The sequence below is a fragment of the Ursus arctos genome, unplaced genomic scaffold, assembly GCF_023065955.2.
Source record: "Ursus arctos isolate Adak ecotype North America unplaced genomic scaffold, UrsArc2.0 scaffold_15, whole genome shotgun sequence".
NCBI lineage: Eukaryota > Metazoa > Chordata > Mammalia > Carnivora > Ursidae > Ursus > Ursus arctos.
The window spans coordinates 7513997-7537776 of record NW_026622819.1 but is presented as its reverse complement, the minus strand read 5'-3'; the positions used below and the strand labels follow the sequence as shown (position 1 = coordinate 7537776).

Sequence of the window (23780 nt, the reverse complement as noted above, 5' to 3'; positions counted from 1 at the left end):
GCATGTTGGATAACTACTACTCAGCTGTACTATGTGGCTGACCCTTCTAGGCGGTTACCACAGAAGCGATCATTTCAAAGCCACATCTTTTTAAAGACTGCCTCACCAACATTAAGTAGAATTACAGCTGCAGGCACAACTCAGTCTTCATGTTGGGGATGAAGGATCGAGGAGTTTCCACTGACTATGCAGGGAGCCCTTCTCCCAGCCCTGAAGTTGTCTGGTTCCACCATTTGCTTGCGATGACGCTGGAAGCTAAGCAGACCTGGAAAATGCAAAAGCTGTCACCAGAAAGCAAATCGTTGCCGGGGTATCTCTTTCTTATTTGACTGCCTTGGAACCCAGTTGGAAAACAGTGATATTAACAAATGTACCCCACCTTCCTGCCTCGCTGCCTTTACCCTCAGAGTCACGTTCCCCAAAGGGCTTCTAGTCTAGCTGAAGAAGAAGAGAAAGTGCAAATAATCCAAACTGTCCCCAAATCTATGAAGACATCAATTTTTAAAGTAACTGATTTTTTTTTCTTCTCAAAATGCTAGAGTTTTACCTTATTATCCATTTTCTGTTTTCAGTGATACAATTTTTCATCGGGGTTTTAGCAAACGGCATCATTGTGCTTGTGAATGGCGCTGAGTTGATCAAGCAGAGAAAGATGATTCCATTGGCTCTCCTTCTTTCCTGCCTCGCGATGTCCAGGATTTGTCTGCAGTTGTCCGTCTTCTACATTAATTGGGCAATTGTCTCCTTGATTGAAGTCCCTCTACTTGTTGAGAATTTTTTAATTTTCATGTTTGTAAATGAATTGGGACTTTGGTTTGCCTCGTGGCTCGGCGTTTTCTACTGCGCCAAGATTGCCCCCATAGCTCACCCACTCTTCCTCTGGTTGAAGATGAGGATATCGAAGTTGGTGCCCTGGCTGATCCTCGGGTCCCTGCTATACACATCCGTCCCTTTTGTTTTCTACAGCGAACGTACATGGCTTCTCTCCCAACAAGTCCTGTTGGGCTTTTTCTACCCAAATGCAACAACTCAAATCAAAGAAACATCTGCTATACAGGTTGCCTTTTTTATGAGGTTATTTTTGCCGTTACTTATCTTCCTCGCTTCAGCCCTGCTCTTGATATTTTCCCTGGGGAGACACGCGTGGCAGATGAGAAACACAGCGATGGGCACCAGCGTCCCTAGCACAGGTGTCCACATGAGATCGCTTCTGTCCGTTCTGTCCTTCCTGGTCCTCTGTGTCTCCCACTACATGACAGCTGCTTTGCTCTCTTCTCAGATTTTTAAACCCAGGAGCCTCATGTTTCTGTTCTGCATCTTGGTGTTTGGGTCCTATCCCTCTGGACACTCTACGATCTTAATTTTAGGAAATCCTAAACTGAAACAAACTGCAAAGAAGCTCGTCCTCCACGGAAATTGCTGCCAGTGAGAGAGAACTTGGGTCCAACAAAGCCGTCGGCGCATAAACACACAAAACATCATCTAAAGGCCGTTTGTCCTACCTGAGGCATTTTTATGGACTTCTCCTTTTTCAAAGGATTCAATTGATTTTCAAAGGACCACGCACATGGGCGGATTCCATCAATGTCAATATCCTGGTGGTGATATTATACCATCGTCTTGCAAGGTGTTTCCTCACTGGGAAAGACCGGGTAAGTGGTACAGGGATCTTTCTGTATTATTTCTCACAGATGCATGTGAATCAACAATCTCCAAATAAAAAGTTTAAAGATAAAGAAAAGGATGTTTGAACTCATGATATCTGAAGGATGCATGAATCCCATGGGGTCCTTGGGTGTCCGACACCTCCTCTAGATGCTCTAGCCCGAAAGGACTGACTGCTCCTTTCTTGTCTACTTGCAGATTATTTTTGCTCTCTTTGTTAGGGTCACGGACAATGGAATAATTCTTCCTCATCAGATCTGAAAGGAAGCCGAGGACAGGCTGGCTGTCTCTGTCCGTGTAAGCTTGCTCCCCGACTCCACACAGCTGAGAGGCTAGATGCCATGTTGACATGTCCCATCAACTGCTAAAAAAAAAAAAAAAGGCAGCTGGAAGAGGAAGAGGAATCCAGGGCTGGATTTTCCATTTCCCCTAATTGGGCACACGGACCAGAAAATAGCTTGCAAAGATGTTTCATTTTGCATTTGTGTGCTGGGCTTTGGGACCTTTTCAACCGATGGTAACAAATGAGAACTCCTACCACATTGCCCGTCTTCCCAACGAAGCCACATCGGTAGGTGGGTGGGCTGGGGGTGTCTCCATCTGCTTCAAGTCACAGATGCCTCTTCTACTTGAGTGATGATTTTAGATGCTAAGATATATATGTATTTCTAAAACAGCTTCAGAACCCTTTTGCTTCCAGTGAAGTGAAAAATGTCCCTCAGTTTGGCTACAGCTTGCGGTTCACGTGTGATGATGGGAAGCCTGTTTAGGGTTGGGTTTGCCAGTCATCGGGGATGTAGATTCCAGGGTGGTTTACTAGCCCAAGACACGCAGGCTTGGTTGCACCAAACTAACAGAGGTCTTTGCTTCAGAAGGTGCAGGAAAGCATTTATGTTCTTGGGGGTGGGAACTGAACACTTCCTCTTTCCATGCATCCCATCCTTCATTCCCCAAGGAGCAAATGAACAGCCTCCATCTTCCTGCTATTTCATGTTCCTTCATCCCAGTAGGCGGGAGGGTTTATAGCGAATTGCGCACACAGGCCGCCGGCTCAGGGAACAGCGGTCATGCCCTGCAGGTGACTGCGGCTCCCCCTTTGAGAAGGGACAGTGAAGAGTGACTTCCATTTTCTCAAGTTCAGATGCCGGCTCTTTGAATCAAGGTGTGGACACCAGCAGGTGCATAGAGAGAGAGTGGGAGCGATTTCAAACATTTGGGAAGAAACTCGTAAATCTACAACTCTGGTGTGAATTTTTTCCCTCAGATACCAAATTCTGATTCTATTTCTTGCAACTTCTGCTTTAAAAATGCTAGTTAATGAGATGAAGATTAAGGCTCGACTGTTTGTATACACAAAAGTTACCAAGGAGTTCTAAAAAAAGAGAAGGCAGGCCAAAGAAAACTATTCTAGAAACATTTTCACAGTCTACTTTCCTCGAAATACTTCTTCCAGAAATTTTGCCCAGCTATCACATTGATGGATATTGTGTAGGACGCTAACTGCTCCATTGGAGAAGCAGAACGGACTCAGCCTTTGGTCTCTCTCTAGCGGCCCTTGTCAGGACTCCTTAGCCCGGACATGTGGCTTTGTCCTGCCCATCTGGCCTGGGGAAGCATGCAGTTAGCCTCTGTAGTGATGTAGATTCTTCCACTACGCTAGCCCTGCATCTGGAGGGATGGACTGGCTTCTGTGGCCTCTGGGAGCCTTGGCTGGGGGTCAGATGCCCGTGGGTCGGGCCAGAGAGCTGCTAACTACAGAACACAGCACGGCGCACTCTTCATCCCTGCGGTCTTCCATTGCAGGAGGTCTGGTGTCCCTGTTCAGTCAAGGACAAAGGAGGACAGGCTACCGGGCAGGCTCTTATGGAGAAGGGAGCCAGCACAGTACCCCATTCCATTTCAGGTAGGGGTTCAGTAAGCCCCAAGCCAGAACGCAAGACTTGCTACTTCGTGTCCCACTGCCCTTTCTGACATTGACTCCTTCCACCCCCACGCCACAGGGATTCTCTGTGGCTTCCAGTGACTCAACATGGTGGCCGACTGTAAAGGCTAAATTTAGTTGCTTCTATTAATACATTTTTTAAAGTATAAATGCTGGGATGCCTGGGTGGCTCAGTCGGTTAAGTGTCTGTCTTCAGCTCAGGTCATGAGCCCAGGGTCCTGGGATTGAGTCCCACATTGGGCTCCTTGCTCAGCAGGGAGCCTGCTTCTCCCTCTGCCTGCTGCTCCCCCTGTTTGTGCTCTGTCTCTCTATGTCTCTCTCTCTGACAAATAAATAAATACAATATTTAAAAAATAAAGTATAAATGCTATAACAATTTGAATATTCAAAAAATAAACACAACAGTTTTAAAAGTCTCACAAATTACAAATGTCTTTTAAATCCTCAGTCACTCACTCAAATATAATAACTGCTTGAAGATAGAATAATCTGGACCTGGAAGTGCTGGGAGCACATTAGCATTTAATGTCTACCAGTCTTCAGGATGATGACTACCCCTTCCAGAAAGATCTTAAGCCATGTCATATGCTGAAGTATAGTCATATTCGTCAGACTATGAATATTCTAATCCTAGGCTTGGGAAATATGGTTGCCATACTTTTGTCCACAGAGACCTACATCTCTTTGGGTAACAAGAGGGACAGGTAGTCAAAAATATCCAAGAGAGAAAGAAACCAGGCAGATCATCCAATTCGACTTTGGCAATCAACGGGCTAACAGATGTTACAAACAGATGGCAGCCATGCTGGAGAAAGTTCCAAACGACAGGGGCAGGGAGCCCCCACATGTTTGAAAAAGCGTCTTGCTAGGGTAGGAGTTCGGGAATCAGAGTAGAGATGGTGTTAACACAAACTTAGTATCAGTGGTATATTCTTATTTTAAAAATTATTATTTTGCCACCCAATAATTGCAGACTGTCTTCTGAAATCTTAATGCCAGGGGAAAGGGTAGGTACTGGGGAAATCTGTCCCAGTGAGCTGAAAATATTAAGCTTTGGGGGAGGGTCCACATGAATTCAGATGGCTGGTGGACACTTGCTTCACCGTCTTTCTATGTCAAGCCAGCATCTCTCTCTCTTTCCCTGATACACTAAAGTACCTGAGCAATCACTCCATACCTTCACAAGATTAAATACTGTTTGTTTTTAAGATGTGATGTGAATATTTGGCTTCCTATCTATGACATCTGGATCTGCTTCATCATTTTGGCTGGGGGTCAGGAGTTGGCGATTTTATCCTGTAATTTAAAATTGAAATCAATGAAGTGTGGGTTTCCTTTTTTTGGCATTTTATTAGTTTCTATTTTGAACAGTTCTCCCCAAGATCATCAACATAACATAATATTACATAAAATATCCACTTAAATGTCTGAAAATGTCCATTTTGAAACTATGAGAATTCATTTTGCATAAACCTCAACATTCTTGAGAAAAGAAATACATTGTGACTCTGTTTTTGAGGCTGGGATGCATGTTCCTAAGTGAAATCTTCAGCTTCTTATAACTAAACTCTCTTCTCAGAGTTTTGTATAAATAATGCATGTAAATTCCTGCTGATATATAACTGGGTAGAATTTGAATTGGGGACTATCTGAGGTCCTGTAGCTAAACTGGGCTCAGCACTTGGTAGGCATGCTCTGGACACCTAAATTCCAGAACCACTGGGGAAACCAGATTCTTTTGAAAATAGGCAGGTGGAAAAGGATTTGGAAAATAAATAAGTGGCTAACAGTGGGATAAGATATTACATTACTAAATATATGGACTGCCCTCTGGCCGTAAACCCCGTCATTTAGAAAGCAGATGTTGTACTTGTGATTGTAAATTAATATTTTACTCCACTTAAAACCTAGGCAATTGGCTTCCAGAGAACATGGACCAGATATTGCCCTGCCAGGAAGCTCAGTTTCACGATAAATATTCTCCAGCACATTCACTGCTGCTTGTCTGCTTGAATGCTTGGAATTCTTGAAATAAGGACTTGTGCCTTTGATCATGGGGGCATGATGTTCTTAATGGCACTGGTTGATGATAGATCCGGAACACAGGCCCTATGGAAGGAGAGAAGAAATCGTGAGCATAATATTTAGATTCGGAAACCTCAGTGGATTTGTATAATACCATATAAAGAGAGGTAATTCGTCCATACACAAGCCAAACCACTGCATTTCAAGGCCGATAACCTGGCTTTCCCTGTTCTCCCTAAAACCGCACCTGCTATTTTGGTCATTTAAGTGACTTCTGTGCAATGCAGAAGCATAGTCATGAGCTGATCCTGTCTTCCTTGATCTGTGAAACAGGGATAAAAAGAATGGATACCACACACTTAACAAAGTTCCAGGTACCTGACTGTGAACTCTAACGATGGAACTCCCAAGCCATGGGGCCTGAGGTCCAGACTCACACGAGGAATATCCAACAGCACTCTGGGAGAGGAGGAGAGCACCCTGGGAAGGAGCGTGTTGAACAACAGAGGGTCAGCACTGAAGCTCGATGTGGAATCCAGATCCACTGCCAATGAGCTGGGTGGCTTAAAAAACCTGCACATCCTGTTTCCCCATCTTTGAAGTGGGGGTGTGAGTAATTCCAAGCTTTATGAGAGGCGTCAACGAGCTAGTGGAGTCAATGCCTTGTTACCGCTAGTGTTTTCGGTTGTTAAACGGTATACACCTGCTGACATGTGACCATTTTTGACCTGCAGAGATGGCAGTTTCATATGTTTTACGCTAATCATCGATCCAACAATCAGTCAGAGGGCTTGGAGGGGAGCTAATTCCAGGCAAAGGGAACAGCCTGTGCAGAGCTCCCTGGGGAGGAAGGGACATGCTGTTCTTGAGGCAGAGGGCGAGGAACAAAGCCTGGGGAGCCACAGCGTAGTTCTAAAGTTCTGCCATATCCACTCCCATGGCCAAGTGGCCCAACCCCATAGGAAGAGGGGAGAGACAGGATATCCCTTTGGAGAAGGCAGCAACTATCTGGGAATAAGAACGATTCTACCCAGCGGCTGGGTCATGGTAACTCTGCTGAGCAAAGCAGCTTGGTGTTTCCTCAAAAAGAGAAACATAGAATTGTCACATGACCCAGCACTTCCACTCCAGGGTGTATGCCCAAGAGATTGAACACAGAGACTTGAGCGGACATCTGTATACCAACATTCAGAGAGGCGTTATTCACAACAGCTAAAGAGTGGAAATCACCCAAGTGTCAAGCAATAGATGAACAGGTATATGAAATGTATGTCCGTACAATGGCCTGTGATTCAGACATATAAAGGAATAGAGTCCTGATACATGCTACATCAGGGGTGAACCCTGAAAATACCGAAAGTGAAAATGACAGACACAAAAGGAACAATACCGTATGAGTCCGATCATACGAGGCACCTAGAGAAGGCGAATATATAGAGACAGAAAGTAGAACGGGCATACCAGGGGCTGGGGGGTTCCCGGGGACAGAATTTCTGCTTGGGATGATTATAAAGTGCTGGAAACAGATAACAGTGATGGTTATACAACATTGTGACGGTACTTAGTATCACTGAATTGTACACTTAAAATGGTTAAATGGAAACTGTTATGTGTATTACCACACACAAAAAATCTATCATAAAAGGAAAGAGGCAGGGGCGCTTGGGTGGCTCAGCCAGTTAAACAGCTGCCTTCAGCTCAGGTCATGATTCTAGGGTCCTGGGATCAAGTCCCGCATCAGGCTCCCCGCTCAGCGGGGAGTCTGCTCTCCCTCTGCCCCTCCCTCCCATCTCCTGCTCTCGCGCTCTCTCTCTCAAATGAATAAAATATTTTTTTTTTTTTTAAAGGAAAGAGGCAGAGACTGGGTGTGCTAATACAGCTATGTCCTGGTGCCGTTGTCGGGCAAACGCAGGTGCCCGTCTCCGCGGGGAAGTCACTCGCTAGTAAATCCTCAGTCAGCCTTCCCTGTTAGAATCAGCTTGCACTCAGGCTCACAGATAAACATTATGAACCTAGAGACCTTTAGAATCTAAATAGATCATACCCGTTCAAACACAGGCCCCTCTCCCCTTCAGAACCCACAAGGCATGTCACAGGCCACCGGACCTAAGAATGTGCCGTGGTTGCTGGAGTAGAGTCTGGAGAACCCAAGTCCTTTGACATCTTCCTTAAAAAGAGGTTAGTTTGTGGAATTTAAGAAACAAAACAGAGGAACATGGGGAAGGGAAGGAGAAATGAAATAAAAGGAAATCAGAGAGGGAGACAAAGCATGAGAGACTCTTAACTCTAGGAAACAAACTGAGGGTTGCCAGAGGAGGGGGGGGTGGGGGGATGGGGTAATTGGGGGATGGGCATAAAGGAGGGCATGCGATGTGATGAGCACTGGGTGTGATATGCACCTGATGAAACACTAAACTCTACCTCTGAAACTAATCATGCTCTATATGGTCATTAATTGATTTTAAATAAATTTAAGAAAGAGGTTAGTTGATATTCATCTCAAAGATCAAACACAAGTAAACCTAAACAGTAGATTTTACCCTTTCTTTCCTCCTTCCTTTCTCTCTTTCTTTAATGGGTACTGACTGGGTGCTCGGGGAAAATCGTCAGGGAATAGAAATTCTAACCCCTCGGGGCATCGAAGTTGTGCTTGATTGCCTATAGTCAAGAATTTTGAAGACCGGCTCAATCATTGTAGCTAATTCAGAGGGAACAAACTGATTACGAGTGGTCTGCTTCCAGAATGTTAAAAATAAAAATGTCTCCCTGGATGGGACCAGGCTCTGTGGAGGCGAAGGCCCTCAGGGAGCATGCTGTGGGCACATCTTTGGGGGACAGCCGTCCCTCCCAGATAGGTGTGTGACCCGAGTTTACTTCAGCTAGCTCAGCTGGGCAACTTCGCCTGAAAACAAGCCACTCTGATTCTTTCCATGCTCTGGGTCTTGTTACACTCCAGGGCTCCACCCCTGCAAATCACAGCGGCTTCGTCATGCTGAACCCCCAGATTGCCCAGCTGTGGTCTGAGGGGTGCTTATCAGGTGCAGGCTGAGTGCTAGGCCTCCCAAGAGCTCCCAGCGGGGTCCCCAGTATGAATAGCTCCCTGTCGCCCCATTTTTCCAGGAAGAGAATGAATGGGCCTCTTGTGAAGTAAGTCTCCAGCGTGCTCTCTTTGGGGTTTTAAATCATATCTAAAGAGAGCCAAAAAAAAAAAAAAAAAAAAAAAAAGCGGAGCAATGCAGACAAGCCAGCGGGGACCTCGTGGGGAAGGAGCCTCAGACCCGTGGGGCTAAGTCCTCCCAAGGCCAAGGCCAAGAGAGACCTGGTGTTTTCTGCCCCTCAAGTACAGAGCTTCCCGACGGGAGTGTGAGCTGCAGAGAAGTCCAGGGGTTCTCTCGCTGGGCTGCAGGTGTGGCGATGTCGACATTTCTGATCAGATTTCTTCCTTGTTGCAAACGATGTAGAATGGAATAACAAATAATGAAGAAGAAAATCACCCAAAGTTCATCGTCGTAATAAATCAGCAGTTTTGATTTGCTCATGTTTCCATTCACGTGTTGTAAATAAAGATATTTAATTTCATATCGTTATAATCATGACAAAGCTATATTTTTATAAATTTCATTTCCCTTATTACGTTAAGCATTTTCTTGCTGATCATTTTAATAACTACGGAATATTCTGTTGAGCTGATATATAGCACAGTGCCCAGAAACAAGAGGCATTTAGTAAATATCTGCTGAAAAGATGAATTAATGTGCTTTACTTATATCTACTTCCTTATTTGGGGAGCATTGGATGTGATTTCATTTCTACTACTAGGAATAGTGTTTAATAGAAATCTTTGTGATCACTGTTTTTCCTACCTTTTGCATCATTTCATAGGGAATACGTTCTCAGAAATAGGATTCCCAGGTCAGAGGCTATAAAACGCATCGGCAAATGGCTTTTTAAGGAGATTGTACGGATTTGCTGCATTGGTGGTTAGCAATGCACGAGTCTGCTGGTTTTTTCATATCTTGACCAGCACTGCTATTTAAGGTTTTTTTTTTAAGTTTACTAATTTAATAGGGGCAGAAAGGCTTCAGTTTGAAAACCTCTGTCTTCTGAAAGAATGATGGAGTAACTTTTGCTTTTCACCTTTATTTTGTAAGCCTTTTCCTGTGACCTGACACAGAGCCTAGCCAGCTTTCAATGTTTCTCAGCAAACCTCAATTCACTGAGTTAGACCCCTTGCAAGGGAGCCTGTGGGGCATCCGGCACTGGCTCTGTTCTGCAAAGAGGACAAGTTTAAGTCACGGGACTCTCCTGAACCACCCTGAGCACAGAGCCTGTCATTGCCAGGTAGGGAGGCTGCAGGGTGACAGAAACGCTCTGAGAGACCGAGCAGACACCGAAGGCTCGGGGCCGGCAGGGAAGGCTCTCGGGTGGGGGGTGCACCGAGGCCTCGAGGTTGTTACTGATGACCCTCGCTGAAGCCCTGCACCTCGTGCTTACTATGGGTCGGGCTCCAGCCTCCCCATGTCCCAAAGGTTAATTTATGACATCGCACCAGCAGTGTGGAAGCAGCCTTATTTTCACTCTGAGTTTCCAGATATGGAAACAGGGCCCTGGAAAAGGTAATTTGCCCGTAATGCCTCGGCTGTCAGGATCCAGGCTCGGGAGATGAGATTCCACGGTCCCTGCTCCGAGGGCTAAGAGGTGAGTCCTTCCAAGTCTTAACTGCAATAAGGTTTGCACAGATGAAAGGTACACACGTATTCAATGATTACACCCTGTCTTCCTACCTGTGTTGTTTTTTGCTTGTTTTCGTTTTTGTTTTTTAGAAATTAAGATTAAAATACCCATAATAAGGATGACGTGCACTTGACTGGCTTGATCCTAATTTTTTTTTAAAGATTTTATTTATTTATATATTTATTTGTTTGACAGAGAGAGTGAGCATGCACGCACAAGCAGGGGGAGCGGCAGGCAGAGGGAGAGGGAGAAGCAGACTCCCCGCTGAGCACGGAGCCCAATGACAGCTGGATCCCAGGACCCTGAGATTATGACCTGAGCTGAAGGCAGATGCTTAACCCTGAGCCACCCAGGCGCCCCGATCCTGACATTTTAAAAACTGAGACCTAAGGCAGGTATTACTGATTCCATTACCAGTGAGGAAACGGGGACTCAGAGGCTGAGACGGGCCTAGTGGCAGAGTTTCTAACTCACCGGTACAACACGCTGGAGAGCAAGGCTGACCCCCGGGGGTGCGGAGGGCCAAGTGCAGGGCAAGGCCAGGTTCCCGGAGATGATGGAGGAGATGAAGGTGGAAATGGAGGTTAGGTCCAGGGACCGTTTGCTTCACAGAAGAGCAGAGACAGGAGGAGGAGGAGGAGCTGTGGGCCAGAAGAGGTTAGACCAACCTCCAAGTGCGGCTGGGCCCTTCTGGAATAAGAACAGAAGTCCGGTCCGGGGCCGGCTGGAGTTCACCTTGGCCAGAGAAGGAGCTGAGGAAGGAGGTGAAGAGGAGGCGGGGAGAGCCACCTGTAGGGCTCACCGTTCCCATGGGGCAGGGAGCTGAGGATGGAGATGGAGCCGTGGGGCAAGGTCAGGGTGTGCACTACAGCTGCCCAGCGCCCAGGAGCCACCCAGGCCCCCACCCACAGACGGGCTGGAAAGTCCCCTGTAGCATCAGCATGGAGGACCCTAGAGTCACACTATGTGGGTGACCAGACCCAGGACAAGGGGCTGGTAGGCCCTTTAAACAGAGTTGATTCCCCAGGACCCCTGGCCCCCTACAATCGGTTTATCAATGGTCACGCGCCCCTGCACACATGGTTTTCCTTTGCCACTCCGGGTTTCTCGGTTTCGGGTCAACACTTTCCGTGTTGGATTAAACTGGGAGAAAATCGGGAAGGGGACGTGGAGGATGTTTTTTCCTCATTGTGCTAGACCTGGTCTCCCCACTTTGACGCTATGAACATGTGCTGGGTGACCTTTGGGGGGGCTGTCCTGTGCGCCGTGGGACGCCAAGCCGGGTCTCTGGCCTCACCCACTAGAGGCCAGCTGCGCTTCCCCTCCCCACTGTGACGTCCAGCTAAGTCTGCAGACATTGCCCAGTGTCCCCGGGGGCAAATCCCCCCTGGGCGACAGCCGGGCTAAGGGGACTGCTCTTTTCCTCTACAAAGGGAACTGACCACATCAATATGTAGACTAACAATTTGATAACTTTAAAGTCATCGGTGACTACTGTTCTACAGTCAAGTAATAGAGCACCCGCTGAGTTTCTGTGAATACCACCTTCCAGAAAAGAACTGTGAATTGTGTCATTCGAACCAGATTCAAACTCAGTCTGGTTTGGTCTTTCTCTCTGAAAATTGCTGGAGGACTTGTCCTCTCTGGCTTCCTATTCCAAACCATCCTTTGTCGTCTCTAAACAACAGCTGCTGGACCCCCAAAGTGAGGGCATCCCAGTGGTTCTGGGTACATCCCTGTGTCTGGGGGTGTTGTAGGACTTAATACATTAGTGGGTACAAAAAAAATTTAAAATAAATAAATAAATCGATGGGTACAAAACTCAGTGCCGTTGGGACAAATCACAAGAGAAGGGCAATTTAGCACGTGGATTAAGAAGTCCGTGGATGAATAACCTCTCCCTTTCATTTGTGGTCCTGCTTAAGGAGGATGCTGTCCTTAAATCCCAACTACATTATCTGGTGATCCAAGTGGGTTTTAGGGGTCACGGTCCAAATGGGGGTGACTGCGGAGCGGGAGGACGAGATTCGCAGCTCCTTTTCCAGACATTTGCGCGTCTGCTTCTGGGTTCACTGAGGGTGCCGACAAGCTCCCACCACGAGTTAAGGCATCTCCAGCCCAGTCATCCATCATTGCTTTAGACACATGGGGGACGATGTCAAGGCAAACAGGCAGGGCTGCTCTTCAGCTCCTCCCCGAGAAGCCAGCTGTGGCCACTCCAGTTGTGGGGACAGCCCTATCCCCTAAGGAGGGCTCACAGCAAAGGAGCTTAGGGACTGAGCCCTGTCTGATGGGAGCCGTGGAGCCTCAGGGTGACTGCTCGGGAGACTCTGACCCTGTGTGAGGGCGAGTGTGCTAGGAATGTTTGTGTGACAAGGAGGGCGAGCAGTAGCATGACTATGTTTTACATTTTTTTTTTTTTTTTTTACACCAGAATGCCACTGTCACTGAGACAGCCAGCTGGGTTAAAATGTAAACATAAGTCTTTCACCAACAGAAGATAAATTGCATATTCATGGAATTTGGGGTGGGGTAGGTCTTTCTGAGCAGAATATCAAAGTCAAAAAATCCATAGAGCTGATGACATAAGAATTTACAATATCTCTGCCGAGAAAACATCTCAGTGATAATCATCAGAATATTAGGAAACTCTCCCAACACATATAACAGAATTAATATGAACAGAGTAGGAACTCCCAAAAGCAACAAGAAAAAGACAAGCGTACTCAACAGAGTAGGCAAAAGATACGGAGTAGGAAACTCAAAAAGAGCCAGAAAGTGCATGAAAAAGTCTTCACCGGGGCGCCTGGGTGGCACAGCGGTTAAGCGTCTGCCTTCGGCTCAGGGCGTGATCCCGGCGTTATGGGATCGAGCCCCACATCAGGCTCTTCTGCTATGAGCCTGCTTCTTTCTCTCCCACTCCCCCTGCTTGTGTTCCCTCTCTCACTGGCTGTCTCTATCTCTGTCGAATAAATAAATAAAATCTTTAAAAAAAAAAAAAAGTCTTCACCAAGATGCAAACTGGGACAACCATCGGGTGGCAGGGTAGCCTAGCTGGCAGGTGAACCAAAATGGAAGAGCGTGGCGGGGGCTGGCGAGCCCCACATGCACCCAGGAGGGTCCGACAGCAGCACAGAGAGCTGCCGGCCAAGGTACCTTGAGATTTCACAGCATGGATGCCCTGCCCTCGCAATCCCGCAGCTAGGGACTTAGTAGCAGGAAATAATGAGATCAGCGCCCCAGATGAAAATTGAGAAAGCCTCATTTCATTGACATTCGGTGCTGGGCGGCTCACCCTTCAGGGGCGATGGAGGCTGTCCTGATACATGCTAACCACGTGACAGGGTTTTTGATGAAAGTGAAAATGTGGAAAACCCTAAATGACCACGAGAGTGTTTACATAAACCACGGCTGAACCGTGCAATGGAATACTCCCGCGTCTATTAAAAATATTTATGTTGACCTACATGGGGATGTTTGTAAAACATTACATGCAAAAATAGTCAGGTGATGCAGATGATGTTATTTATTTATTTATGGCTCTCTTTCTGCCTTCTGACCTTCGGCCTTACATTCAACGCTGGGCCTTGGTCTGAATTCCCCTGACTCTCATGGGGCTCTCTCGCTCTCATTTTTATCTCGTGCACATCCTGTGTTCACTCCTGCCCAGCTGTTCCCTGTGGGATCTTCTCCTTCAAGCTTTTGGTAGGACCCCAAAAACAAGTTGCCCAAAGCCAGCTTGAAAGCAAAAGAGGCCTATCACGCACCAGCGGCTGTTTTAAAATATGTAAATCTGGTTTCTCACTCTCCTGTTCAAATCCCTCCATTGTCTTGCTTTCATATTCAGAATAAAAGCCCTACTTTCTTTGTAGTTCATAAGATCCCATGAAATGTGAACCTTCTCTGAATTCTTTCTGATTTCTTTCCCTCTGTCTCTTTTCCTTACTTGGTCTGCATTGAATACATTAGCCTCCATACTGTCCCTAGTTAACATACCAAGGCTATGTCCACCCCAGGGCCTTTGCACTTGCTTCCCTTTGCTCAGAAAATGCAGCCTGGTTCTCTCCCTTGCTCATTTAGGTCTTTGCTCAAATGTCACCTCCTTGAAAAAGCCTCTCCAGATCATCCCAGGTAAAACAGAACCTTCCCCCGTCTTTCTGTGTCCTCAAACTCAGCCTTATTTCCCTCCTAGCATATCAATTACCACTTGATAACAACATATGCACTCAGTTGTTCTTTTGTTTATTACCTTTTTCCAACCAGAACAAAAGCTCCATGAGGAGGAGGCTTTGGCTTGTTCTTCGTGGCATCCGTGCTTCCTAAAAGAACATCTGGTCCGTATTTATTGGTGGAAAGATAGAGAGGGAACAGGAGTAGAAATGAAAAGACCAGAATTGAATTTTATCAATGGTGACAAAGGAGGCAAAACCCACAAGGGAAAAGTTTTAAAAATTGTGAGAGACTGCCTTGACTGACCTCGTAACAATAAACTGGAAGCCTCTGCTCAGGTTGGGACCCTGCTGTGCCCAGAAGCTTCCCTGGCAGGCCCTGTAAGCAGTGGGGACAGCACCGACCGGCTGGGGTGGGGCTGGAAGCGCCTACAGCAGACATTCGTGACAGGAGGGAAAGAAACCCACAAATGTGCATGCTAAGAAGCTGACAAATGTTACAAACCCCGTAAAATCCAGAAAACTAACATGAAATCGTTATTCGTAGCAGTAGCAGTAATTGACAGCCTGACACGTCTGCGACGCTTATTTCCCTGGGTTTGTTCTCGGCACTCTTTTATTGCCTCCTCCTATGAAAATAATTTTGTAATATCATTTTCTGTAGAGAGAATAGAAAACTAATTCCATCTTTCCTCTGGCAAGGTTGACAGAAATTTGTTTTTTATTATTGATAGTTTAGAAAAGTTTCTTTTGGCACCACCTCTGAGAAGGGGTAAGGCCACAAAGGGTGACTTTCCCTACAGTTTCTTGCTCTGTGGGTCCTCCCAGTGGGACTGGGGAGGTGTGCAGACTCAAGGGAAGCTCTCAGGGGCCCTGGGTCTTTCTGGGGACGGGCAAGGGTGCAGGATCAGGCCAAGGCGTCGGAACCTTCATCCCCCAGTCTTTCTGGATAGGACCTCCTACGGCCACTGCCTAGGTGACACGTGCAGCTCCTCACCCCCAGGCCTTTCCTAGATCCCCCACCAGGAGGGCGTCAAGGTGACAGCTAGGCTGGAGCTGAGGAATCTTCCCTGCATCCCTGGAGCAAGACACAGCCCAGTGGAAGCCTCATTCTCTCACGGCAAGACCACCACTAAGTGGGAGCCAACCTTGGAGCGGGTGGGAGCAGATCAAGAGCCCGCACGAGGGGCAAATGGGACTGCCCCCTGGTCCAGGCTTTACTGCCGTGGTCTGTTTCTAGGTGTTCCTCCAGGTGTGTTCTCCCCCTGATGCTTGCTCACTGCAGCAGGTGTCCTGGTATTATTGGCCCTTCATCATCCGCATCAATCCTTGTACCAGGGACAAGAACGTTCACTTTGTTTTTGCATCTGCCATTTTACCATTTGTTTTTTATGTTTGATGTCTTTTTTGGTTCCTCTGTTCCTCTATGACTGCCTTCTTTCATGTTAAGTATATACACTGTAGGGTGCCCATTATCATTCTCTTTCCATTTATTCACTGTATATGTTTTAGCTACTTCCATTGTGGTTGCTCCGGGATTACAATTTATGTCTTCACACATAACAATCTAGCTTGGATTAATACCAATTTAATTTCCATAGTGCAGAAAGATTTTGTTCTTATGCAGTGCCTTTCCCTCCCTCTCCTTTGTGGTGGTATCATCACAAATTACATGTGTGTACAGACGCACCTCAGAGATACTGCGGGTTTGGTTCCAGACCACCACAATAAAGCACAAATTGCAATAAAGTGAGCCAAATGAATTTTTGTTTGTTTGTCAGTGCATATAAAAGTTATGTTTACAGTATACTGTAGTCTATTTAGTGTACAATGGCATTACGTCTTAAAAAATGTACATACCTTAATTAAAAATTCCTTTAGTGCTAAAAAATACTATCACCTGAGCTTTCAGCGAGCTGTGATCACTGACCACAGATCACCATAACAAATATAATAGTAATGAAGAACTTTGAAGTATCGTGAGGAGAACCAAAATGTGAAAGACATGAAATGAGCAAATGCGATTGGAAAAATGGCATGATAAAATTTGCTCAACTCAGGGTTGCCACAAACTTTCAATTTATTAAAAAACAACAATAGCAGGGAAGTGAAATAAAATAAGGTATGCCTGTACATTGCAAGCCCATCAACACACAATTATCATTATTTTTTTATGCTGCTGTCATTCAAATTGATAGGAGAAAAAGTTGTAAGCAAAATATACGTTTACACTGTCTTATATTTACATATGTTTTTACTTTTATTGGTGCTCTTTATTTCTTTTGTAGATTCACGTTGCTGCCTAGTGGCCCTGCATTTTGGTCTGAAGAACTCTGGTTAGTATTTTCTGTGGGGTAGGTCTTTTAGAGACAAATTATCTCCAATTTTTAAAGTATGGATGACACAGTCAATTAAGTGTCTGACTCTTGGTTTCAGCTCAGGTCGTGATCTCAGGGTTGTGAGATCAAGCCTTGTGTTGGGCTCTGCACTCAGCAGGGAGTCTGCTCAAGATTCTGTCTCCTTCTGCCCTTCCTGCTCGTGCTCTCTCTCTCTCTCAAATAAATAAATATATCTTTAAAAAATAAAATAAAATATGAGAATACATTAGTTTCACCTTCTTTTCTGAAGGGTAGTTTTGCCAAATACAGAATTCATTGTTGACAGTCCCCCCCCCCAGGGAGGGGCTTTGAATGTGTCATATCATTGACTTCTGCCGTTCATGGTTTCTGGTGAGAAACCAGCCATCAATCTAAATGAGGATTACTTGCACCAAATCAGTCACTTCCCTCTGGCTGCTTTCAGAATTCTCTCTTGGTCCGTGGTTTTTGACTGTTTGATGATGATGTGTATGTGAGGATCTCTTGAGTTTATCCTCCTCGGAGTGCATTGAGCTACTTGGATGTGTAGATTTCAAGAGTTTTCGGCCACTATTGCTTCAAACATCTTTTCTGTCCCTTCCTCTCTCTCCACTCCTTTGGAGACTCCCATTATTCATATGTTGAGAATCTTGACTGTGTTCCACAGGTTTCTGAGACTCTGTTCATTTTTCTTCATTTTTTTCTTCTTTTTCTGTTTCTCAGACCAGATAATCTCAATTGGTTAGCTTCAAGTTCATTTATTCTTTCTTCTATCTGCTCAGATCTGCTGCTGAGCTCTCTAGAGAATTTTTCATATTAGTTATTATACTTTTGAACTACAGAATTTCTATTTGATTTTTTAAAATTATTTCTATTTCTTTATTGATATTCTCAATTTGGTGAGGTATCCTACTTTCTTTTAGTTCTTTACACATGGCCTTCTTTAGCTCTTTGAACTTATTTAAATAACTTATTTAAAGTCTTTGACCATTAAGTCTGATGTCTGATCTTCCTCAGAGATAATGTCTATCGACCATACTTTCTTGTTTCTTTGCAGGTGCTGTAATCTTTTCTGTTGAAAATCAGACACTTAATATAATGTGGCAACTCTGAAAATCAGATCTTTCTCCTCCTTCATTCTGGTTTGTTGTTGTTGCTGTTGGTTGTTGTAGTTATTGTTTGTTTAATGACTTTTCTGTGCTAATTCCACCCCCAAAAACTTGTGTTCTTTTTCATGTGTGGCTACTGAAGTCTCTACTCAGCTCGGTGGTTGGCTAAGGATTGGACAGAGATTTCCTCAAATGCCTGGAACCAATAAGCTCCCAACATTTGCCAAAGGCTCTGTACATGTTTGGAGACAATCCTTCAACACTCAGTAAGTTAGTTGAGAATATTGCCTCTGCCTTCCCTCCCTGCTTGTGCAAAGCTTCAAGGTCAGCCAAAGGTGAGAGCTTAGGACCTACTCAGGTTTTCCCGAGCATGCACACAACCCAAGACATGTGCTTGGCTCTGTCATATACATGACCTTCTAAATTACCAGAAACACATCAGAGCTTTTCTAAACCCCTGTGAATTCATTTCCTGGGTTTTCCTCTTAGGTTTGGTCAGTCTATGGTTTATCCCCGCTGTATCCACCACCTTAGGCAACTAAAAGTTAAACATGTCCTTATAATGGATTTCAACAAATACCCTTGGAGAGAAGGCTCTTTGCACTGGGCAAGCTCTAAGTCAGGTCAAAAACAGATAGCTTTGCAAGTGAGATCTTTCACGGAACCACGGGAGGGGTCAAATAATGATAGTTCTTTGGAATTGCAAGAGCTTCAGCTGTGTTGTTACCTCTGGTGGCTGCCAGGTTCAGTGGGAATACAGGCTTCCATTTCACATGGTGATTGTAGATCTGGAGAGCAGAGGATGGGAGTAGGGCAAGTCAAATGCCACAGAGCTCACTGATCTTACTGAGATTTAGCCAGTTATTCCGAATATGTTCCTCAGATTAATCCACACCTTTGGTTAATTTCCAGAGTTCTGAAAAAGTCGACTCTGACCCTTTTCGCCACTTTTCTCATTGATTTTATGAAGAAGAGAATTTCTGGCAAAAAGAATTTTCTACCTTTTCCATTGATGTCATTTAACTCTCTCTTGATACGTGAGATATCATAATCATGCTGCCTTTATGTAACCTCCGCCTGACCTGATGGCTCTGTTTCTAAAGGGGGTTTGCCCTGAGTCTTGGTACTTGTCTACTTATCTCTTCACCTAAGTTTTCACTGTTCTATAACATGAGTATATCCCTAAAATAAGTTGGAGTAAAATGTGTGCTTACTGAGGCTCCAAACTGTATATATATTAGCAGCAGTATTGTTTGCATACAGAGCTTCCACAGTGAAGGATTATTGCAGCCGAGGCTGCAACCACCCACATCTGCAACACCTGTGAGTTTATTAGAGATGCACGTTCTCAGGCCCTAATGAGATTTATTAAACCAGAAACAAGGAGGCCCAAGTAATTGTTTTAACAAGAACTTCAGGTAACTTTAATGTTCATTAAAGTTTAACAACCACTGGAATAAAGCAAAGCACATGATTTATACCAGTTAAACATTCTGATCACCTGTATAGCCCTTTAATCTCTACCTCCACAACTTGACTGAAATTGGATGAATTACTTATTCTCACTTATAAGCTTTATATCCAAATCTGTAAAGTGATGGAGCTTATTTATAATCAAAGACACCATGGGGTTGTTTTGTTTTGTTTTCTGTATGGCATCTGAATTATCAGTCTTGCTTAGAAGTACCTTCCCCACTCAATGGTTAAAAAACAAAGGATAGCTCCTATATCTTACTATGTCATTAAATGGATTTTATCTAGATTTTTAATCCATCCTAAAATCATTAATAATTTTGCATAAATGCACATATATGCCATTTAAAAATTTTTTAAACTGTTAGCTATGTGTCCAAGTATCATTTATCACATATCAAAAACTCAAGTATTTTTGGTTTGGTTTCTGGATTCTGTTCTGCTCTGGATTCTATGTTCTGTTTTGCTCAATTTATCTGTTCTCATGCCGTATTGTTTTGGTTAGAGTAGCTTTTACATACATTCTCAGAAATTGTCAAGTTTATTCTTCCATATAAAACATATAATCCATTTGTCTAATGCCAAAAGCAAGGTCAGAATACATAAACAACCATTAGAATTTTGATTGGAGTTGCTTGAAATTTATGCACTGATTTGAGAAGCATTTACAATGTTCAGTCTTTCCATTCAGGGATATGACATGTCTTCATTTACCAAAGCCTTCTTTTATGTCTTCTGCAAAATATTAATATGGAAAGATGTATTCTAGTCTTATGACATCCTTGATAAATTTACTTTTAGTCATCTTGTAGTTTTAGTAACTGTCATGAATGGAATCTTTTACCATTTCATTGCGAATTGGTTGTTACTAGTATCTAGGAAAATTGTTAAGTTTTCAAATATTTATCTTACGTAGTGACATCTTCATGTGGTTGGGTTTTTTTTTTTTTTAATGCATTCAAAGATGTTTTTAGTTAAGCCTCCTGAGTTTTCTAGGTATAAAATCATATAAATGGTTCTGTTTTCAGCTCTTTTCTAAAATTTACACTATTTAATTGATTCTGTATTATCATATTAGCTAAAACCTCCCAAACAAGATTGAATTTTAGTGGGAGGTACCCTGTGCCTTGTCCTGTTTCCCACTTGTGTAGGAATGCATTTAGGATTTTACAATTTCATATCAGGTTTTATAATGATCTCTGGTATCATTTTAAAATCATTTTAGGGAGTTTTTATTTTATTAGATGTACTTAATCAGTAATTTCATTTTACTTTAAGTCTCTAATCACACAATTTTCTTCCCAGTTAGATCAAATTTTTCAGGACCTGATGATAATTCTTTATGCAAATTATTTATTAATGTAATTAACTATATTGCTGGATTCCCTGATGTGGAACCATTCCGGCAAGTGTGGATTAAAACTTTTGTATAGAGAGTGTAGTAGAAGGTATCATAAATTACATTAAATGGTAAATGAGAGGCTCAGAGAAAACACTTGCAATACAGTGCATACAAATTGTATGCCGTGTAACGTATATATTACCTGTAGATACACACAAGACAGAGTATCAGGTGGTCTTTACTATTAATAAAAAAGTAGAAAATAGACAAATGGTGTGAATATGCAAAACACAGATGAAAAATACAAATGACCAGTAAATATGAGAAAATAAACTCAGTCTTGCTAATAATTTTTAAAATATAAACTAAAATGAGATGCAGTTTTGCTTTTCAAAATGGCGATATCTAAAAACACTATTCACATTCTTATTCTCCCTCTCCCTCTTCCCTTCCCCCCACTCACACGCTCGCGCCCTTGTGCACTTCCTCTCTCTCAAATAAATAAATATTTAGAAAGACCATTCACATCAACTGCTAGAGAGAATGGGAAAAATTGGTGTCTTCATGCATATGTAGTGGGAGTACGAGTTAGTATAACTTTTTAAAATATAATTTCATTTCCCATATTAAAATTTTTAATATGTATATGTGATAATCCAGCAACTTTACTCCTAGGAACCTATACAAAAACCATGATGTGAGTTTGTAAAGATAAATGTGTCGGAGTTTTCACTGCTACCTGCATATAAGAAGTAAAATAGGAAAATCTCTCAAATGTAAGTCAGTAGGGGGCTTGTTAAGCAAATTATGGTGAAGGATTCAAAGCTGTGGAATATTACGGATTGGTTCACAGGAAAGGGTGGGTCTAAGCTAACCGAGTGTGTATATCCAAGCTCCATTCTTTCTGTTGATTTGGTTTTGTTTTGATTTGGTTCCATTCTTGAACATAAAAGTACATCATTGCTTTTATACAGACTCTGGGACATGCTTTAATAAGGATTGGATAGCCAGGGTCAGACCAGGTGATTAGTTGCAAGTGACTTACGGTATGCAAGTAGTTAATTATGGTAGATTTAGCTAAAAAGAGTAGACTGAAGAACCCACAGTATTCTTGAGACAGCTGGAGAAATAAGCTCACTGCTTCCAGAAATTGTGCCCCACGCCACGCACGAGCATGGCCTGGCAGCGGGACCTTTGCTGTCACTGAGCTGGGCGTGTTACAGTTTGCACGGCCGCCAGGCTCCGTCACAGCTGCTGCCGCCCCGGGTCCCATGTCACTTTTGTTCCCAGGTCTAGCCAGGCAAATACTGCTGCCCCAGGAGCTAGATACCTCTCCTGGAAGCGGATTCCATTGGAGCCTCCTTCCTTGCTGCTCCTTCCCAAAGCAGAGCCTGTGTGTGTGGACCAGCTGTGTGGAGCCTGGAAACATTGGGAATTCCACTGCCAAGAGCTGGGACCCCCCCCATCCTCTTGGTTTTGCTTTGGGGAAGTGGGACTCACAGAAAACTCTACTTCCTTCTTCCCCCACCAATTCTCCAGCACCCCTCCCCCCACCTGCTCTCCTGCCAGATTGTTAGCTCCACAAGGAAAGGGACTGCTGTAGTCTGAATATATGTGTCTACCCAGAATCCGTATGTTGACATCCTAACCCCCCAAAATGATAGCATTTGGAGGTGGGGCTTTTGGAAGCACTTAGATCAATCACGCCGGTGGGGTCCTTATGGATGGGATCAGTGCCCTTATAAAAGAGGCTCCATCCACAGAGATCCCTCACCCTTTCCATCACGTGAGGACACAGCAAGAACTGTTTTCAGATATTAAATGTGTATAAACTGCGAGGATATTCATATACAGGTTTCAATTGGTTTAAAAAAATGAATGAATTCTGGACATTTCTTTGTGGCTGATCTGAGGACCATACATCTAGAAGCAGATTACACTGGAAAAGGCAGAACCCACTTAGGAACCATTAGGAGCTATTGGAAGAAGGTGGGTGGATAGCGTGACCCCAGGTAGGCAGATAAAAAGGGTTTTGAGCCACCGGCAATGTTGTGCAGAGATGCCCAGAGGCACTTACGATGGGTCTGCATGGTTGGTTGTCCTAAGCAGGTTCATTAGTGGGGTGAGGCCATGGGGGATGGGAGCACATTGGAAGAGACAGGTATGCAGAAAAGGGCCACAGGACCAACAATGCAATCAGCTTCCTTACACGTTTGGGTGATAAGAGTTCAACAGGAGGCGGATTCCACGGGAAAGAAGCCCGCCAAGGATTCCAAAGGAAGCAAATCTACTCGGTCCTGCAGTCCAGCTGGTGGTGTCACAAATTAACGCCAGCGGTCATCCCTCCAATCCCCGTTTACTGAAGGTCCGCCATGTGCAATCACTGGGTGATGCTTCCAACTGCTGTTGGAAGAAAGTGCGATGTCGTACAGCGTTCTTGCAGAGAAATTGCTCATGGGTTTGCAGACCTCTTTCTGACCACACCAAGATTCTTTACTCAGAAAACACTTTGAACTTTTCCAGCTTTGATCGAAACAAAACACTCCAAACACTTGTATTTCTTTGTCTGGTGTCTTATGGACCCGAAAACATTAGGCTGCTTGAAAAACATACCCTGAGTCACTGTTGGATTCTACCACTGTGTCAATATTAGTTCAAAAGTTGGCATTCCATCTTGTTTCAGCCACCCCTTTGATTACTAAATCGAATGTCTTATTGTACCTTCACCTTTTGATGCGAATTGCTACAAGCCACTACAGTTCCATCAAGCATGGAAAATAAAGGTGAACATTGTTTCCATTATTCATTCTGCTCTTGACACAGGATGGAACATCACAGGAGAATTGAGAAATAAGAATCTTTGCCACAAAGAATGTGTGGTCGGGAAATCGCGAGAAGGGCTGGATGATGTGGTTTATACTAGAGCACTGAAGGGAAACATGGTCACGGGACAGACCTTTAGAC

At 44.2% G+C, this 23780-nt stretch overlaps 1 protein-coding gene across 1 annotated transcript; it reads left to right on the top strand.

The window, feature by feature from the left end:
* The first annotated feature begins 532 nt into the window (after nucleotides 1-532).
* TAS2R1 (taste 2 receptor member 1) lies at nucleotides 533-1429 on the top strand. Its single transcript, XM_026506604.2, has one exon. It carries the CDS (start codon nucleotides 533-535, stop codon nucleotides 1427-1429), a length of 897 nt encoding a protein of 298 aa, XP_026362389.1.
* Nucleotides 1430-23780: the final 22351 nt, after the last annotated feature.

Coding starts and splice junctions, on each gene's coding strand:
- TAS2R1 (XM_026506604.2), top strand. CDS start 533: ATGCTAGAGTTTTACCTTATTATCCATTTTCTGTTTTCAGTGATACAA.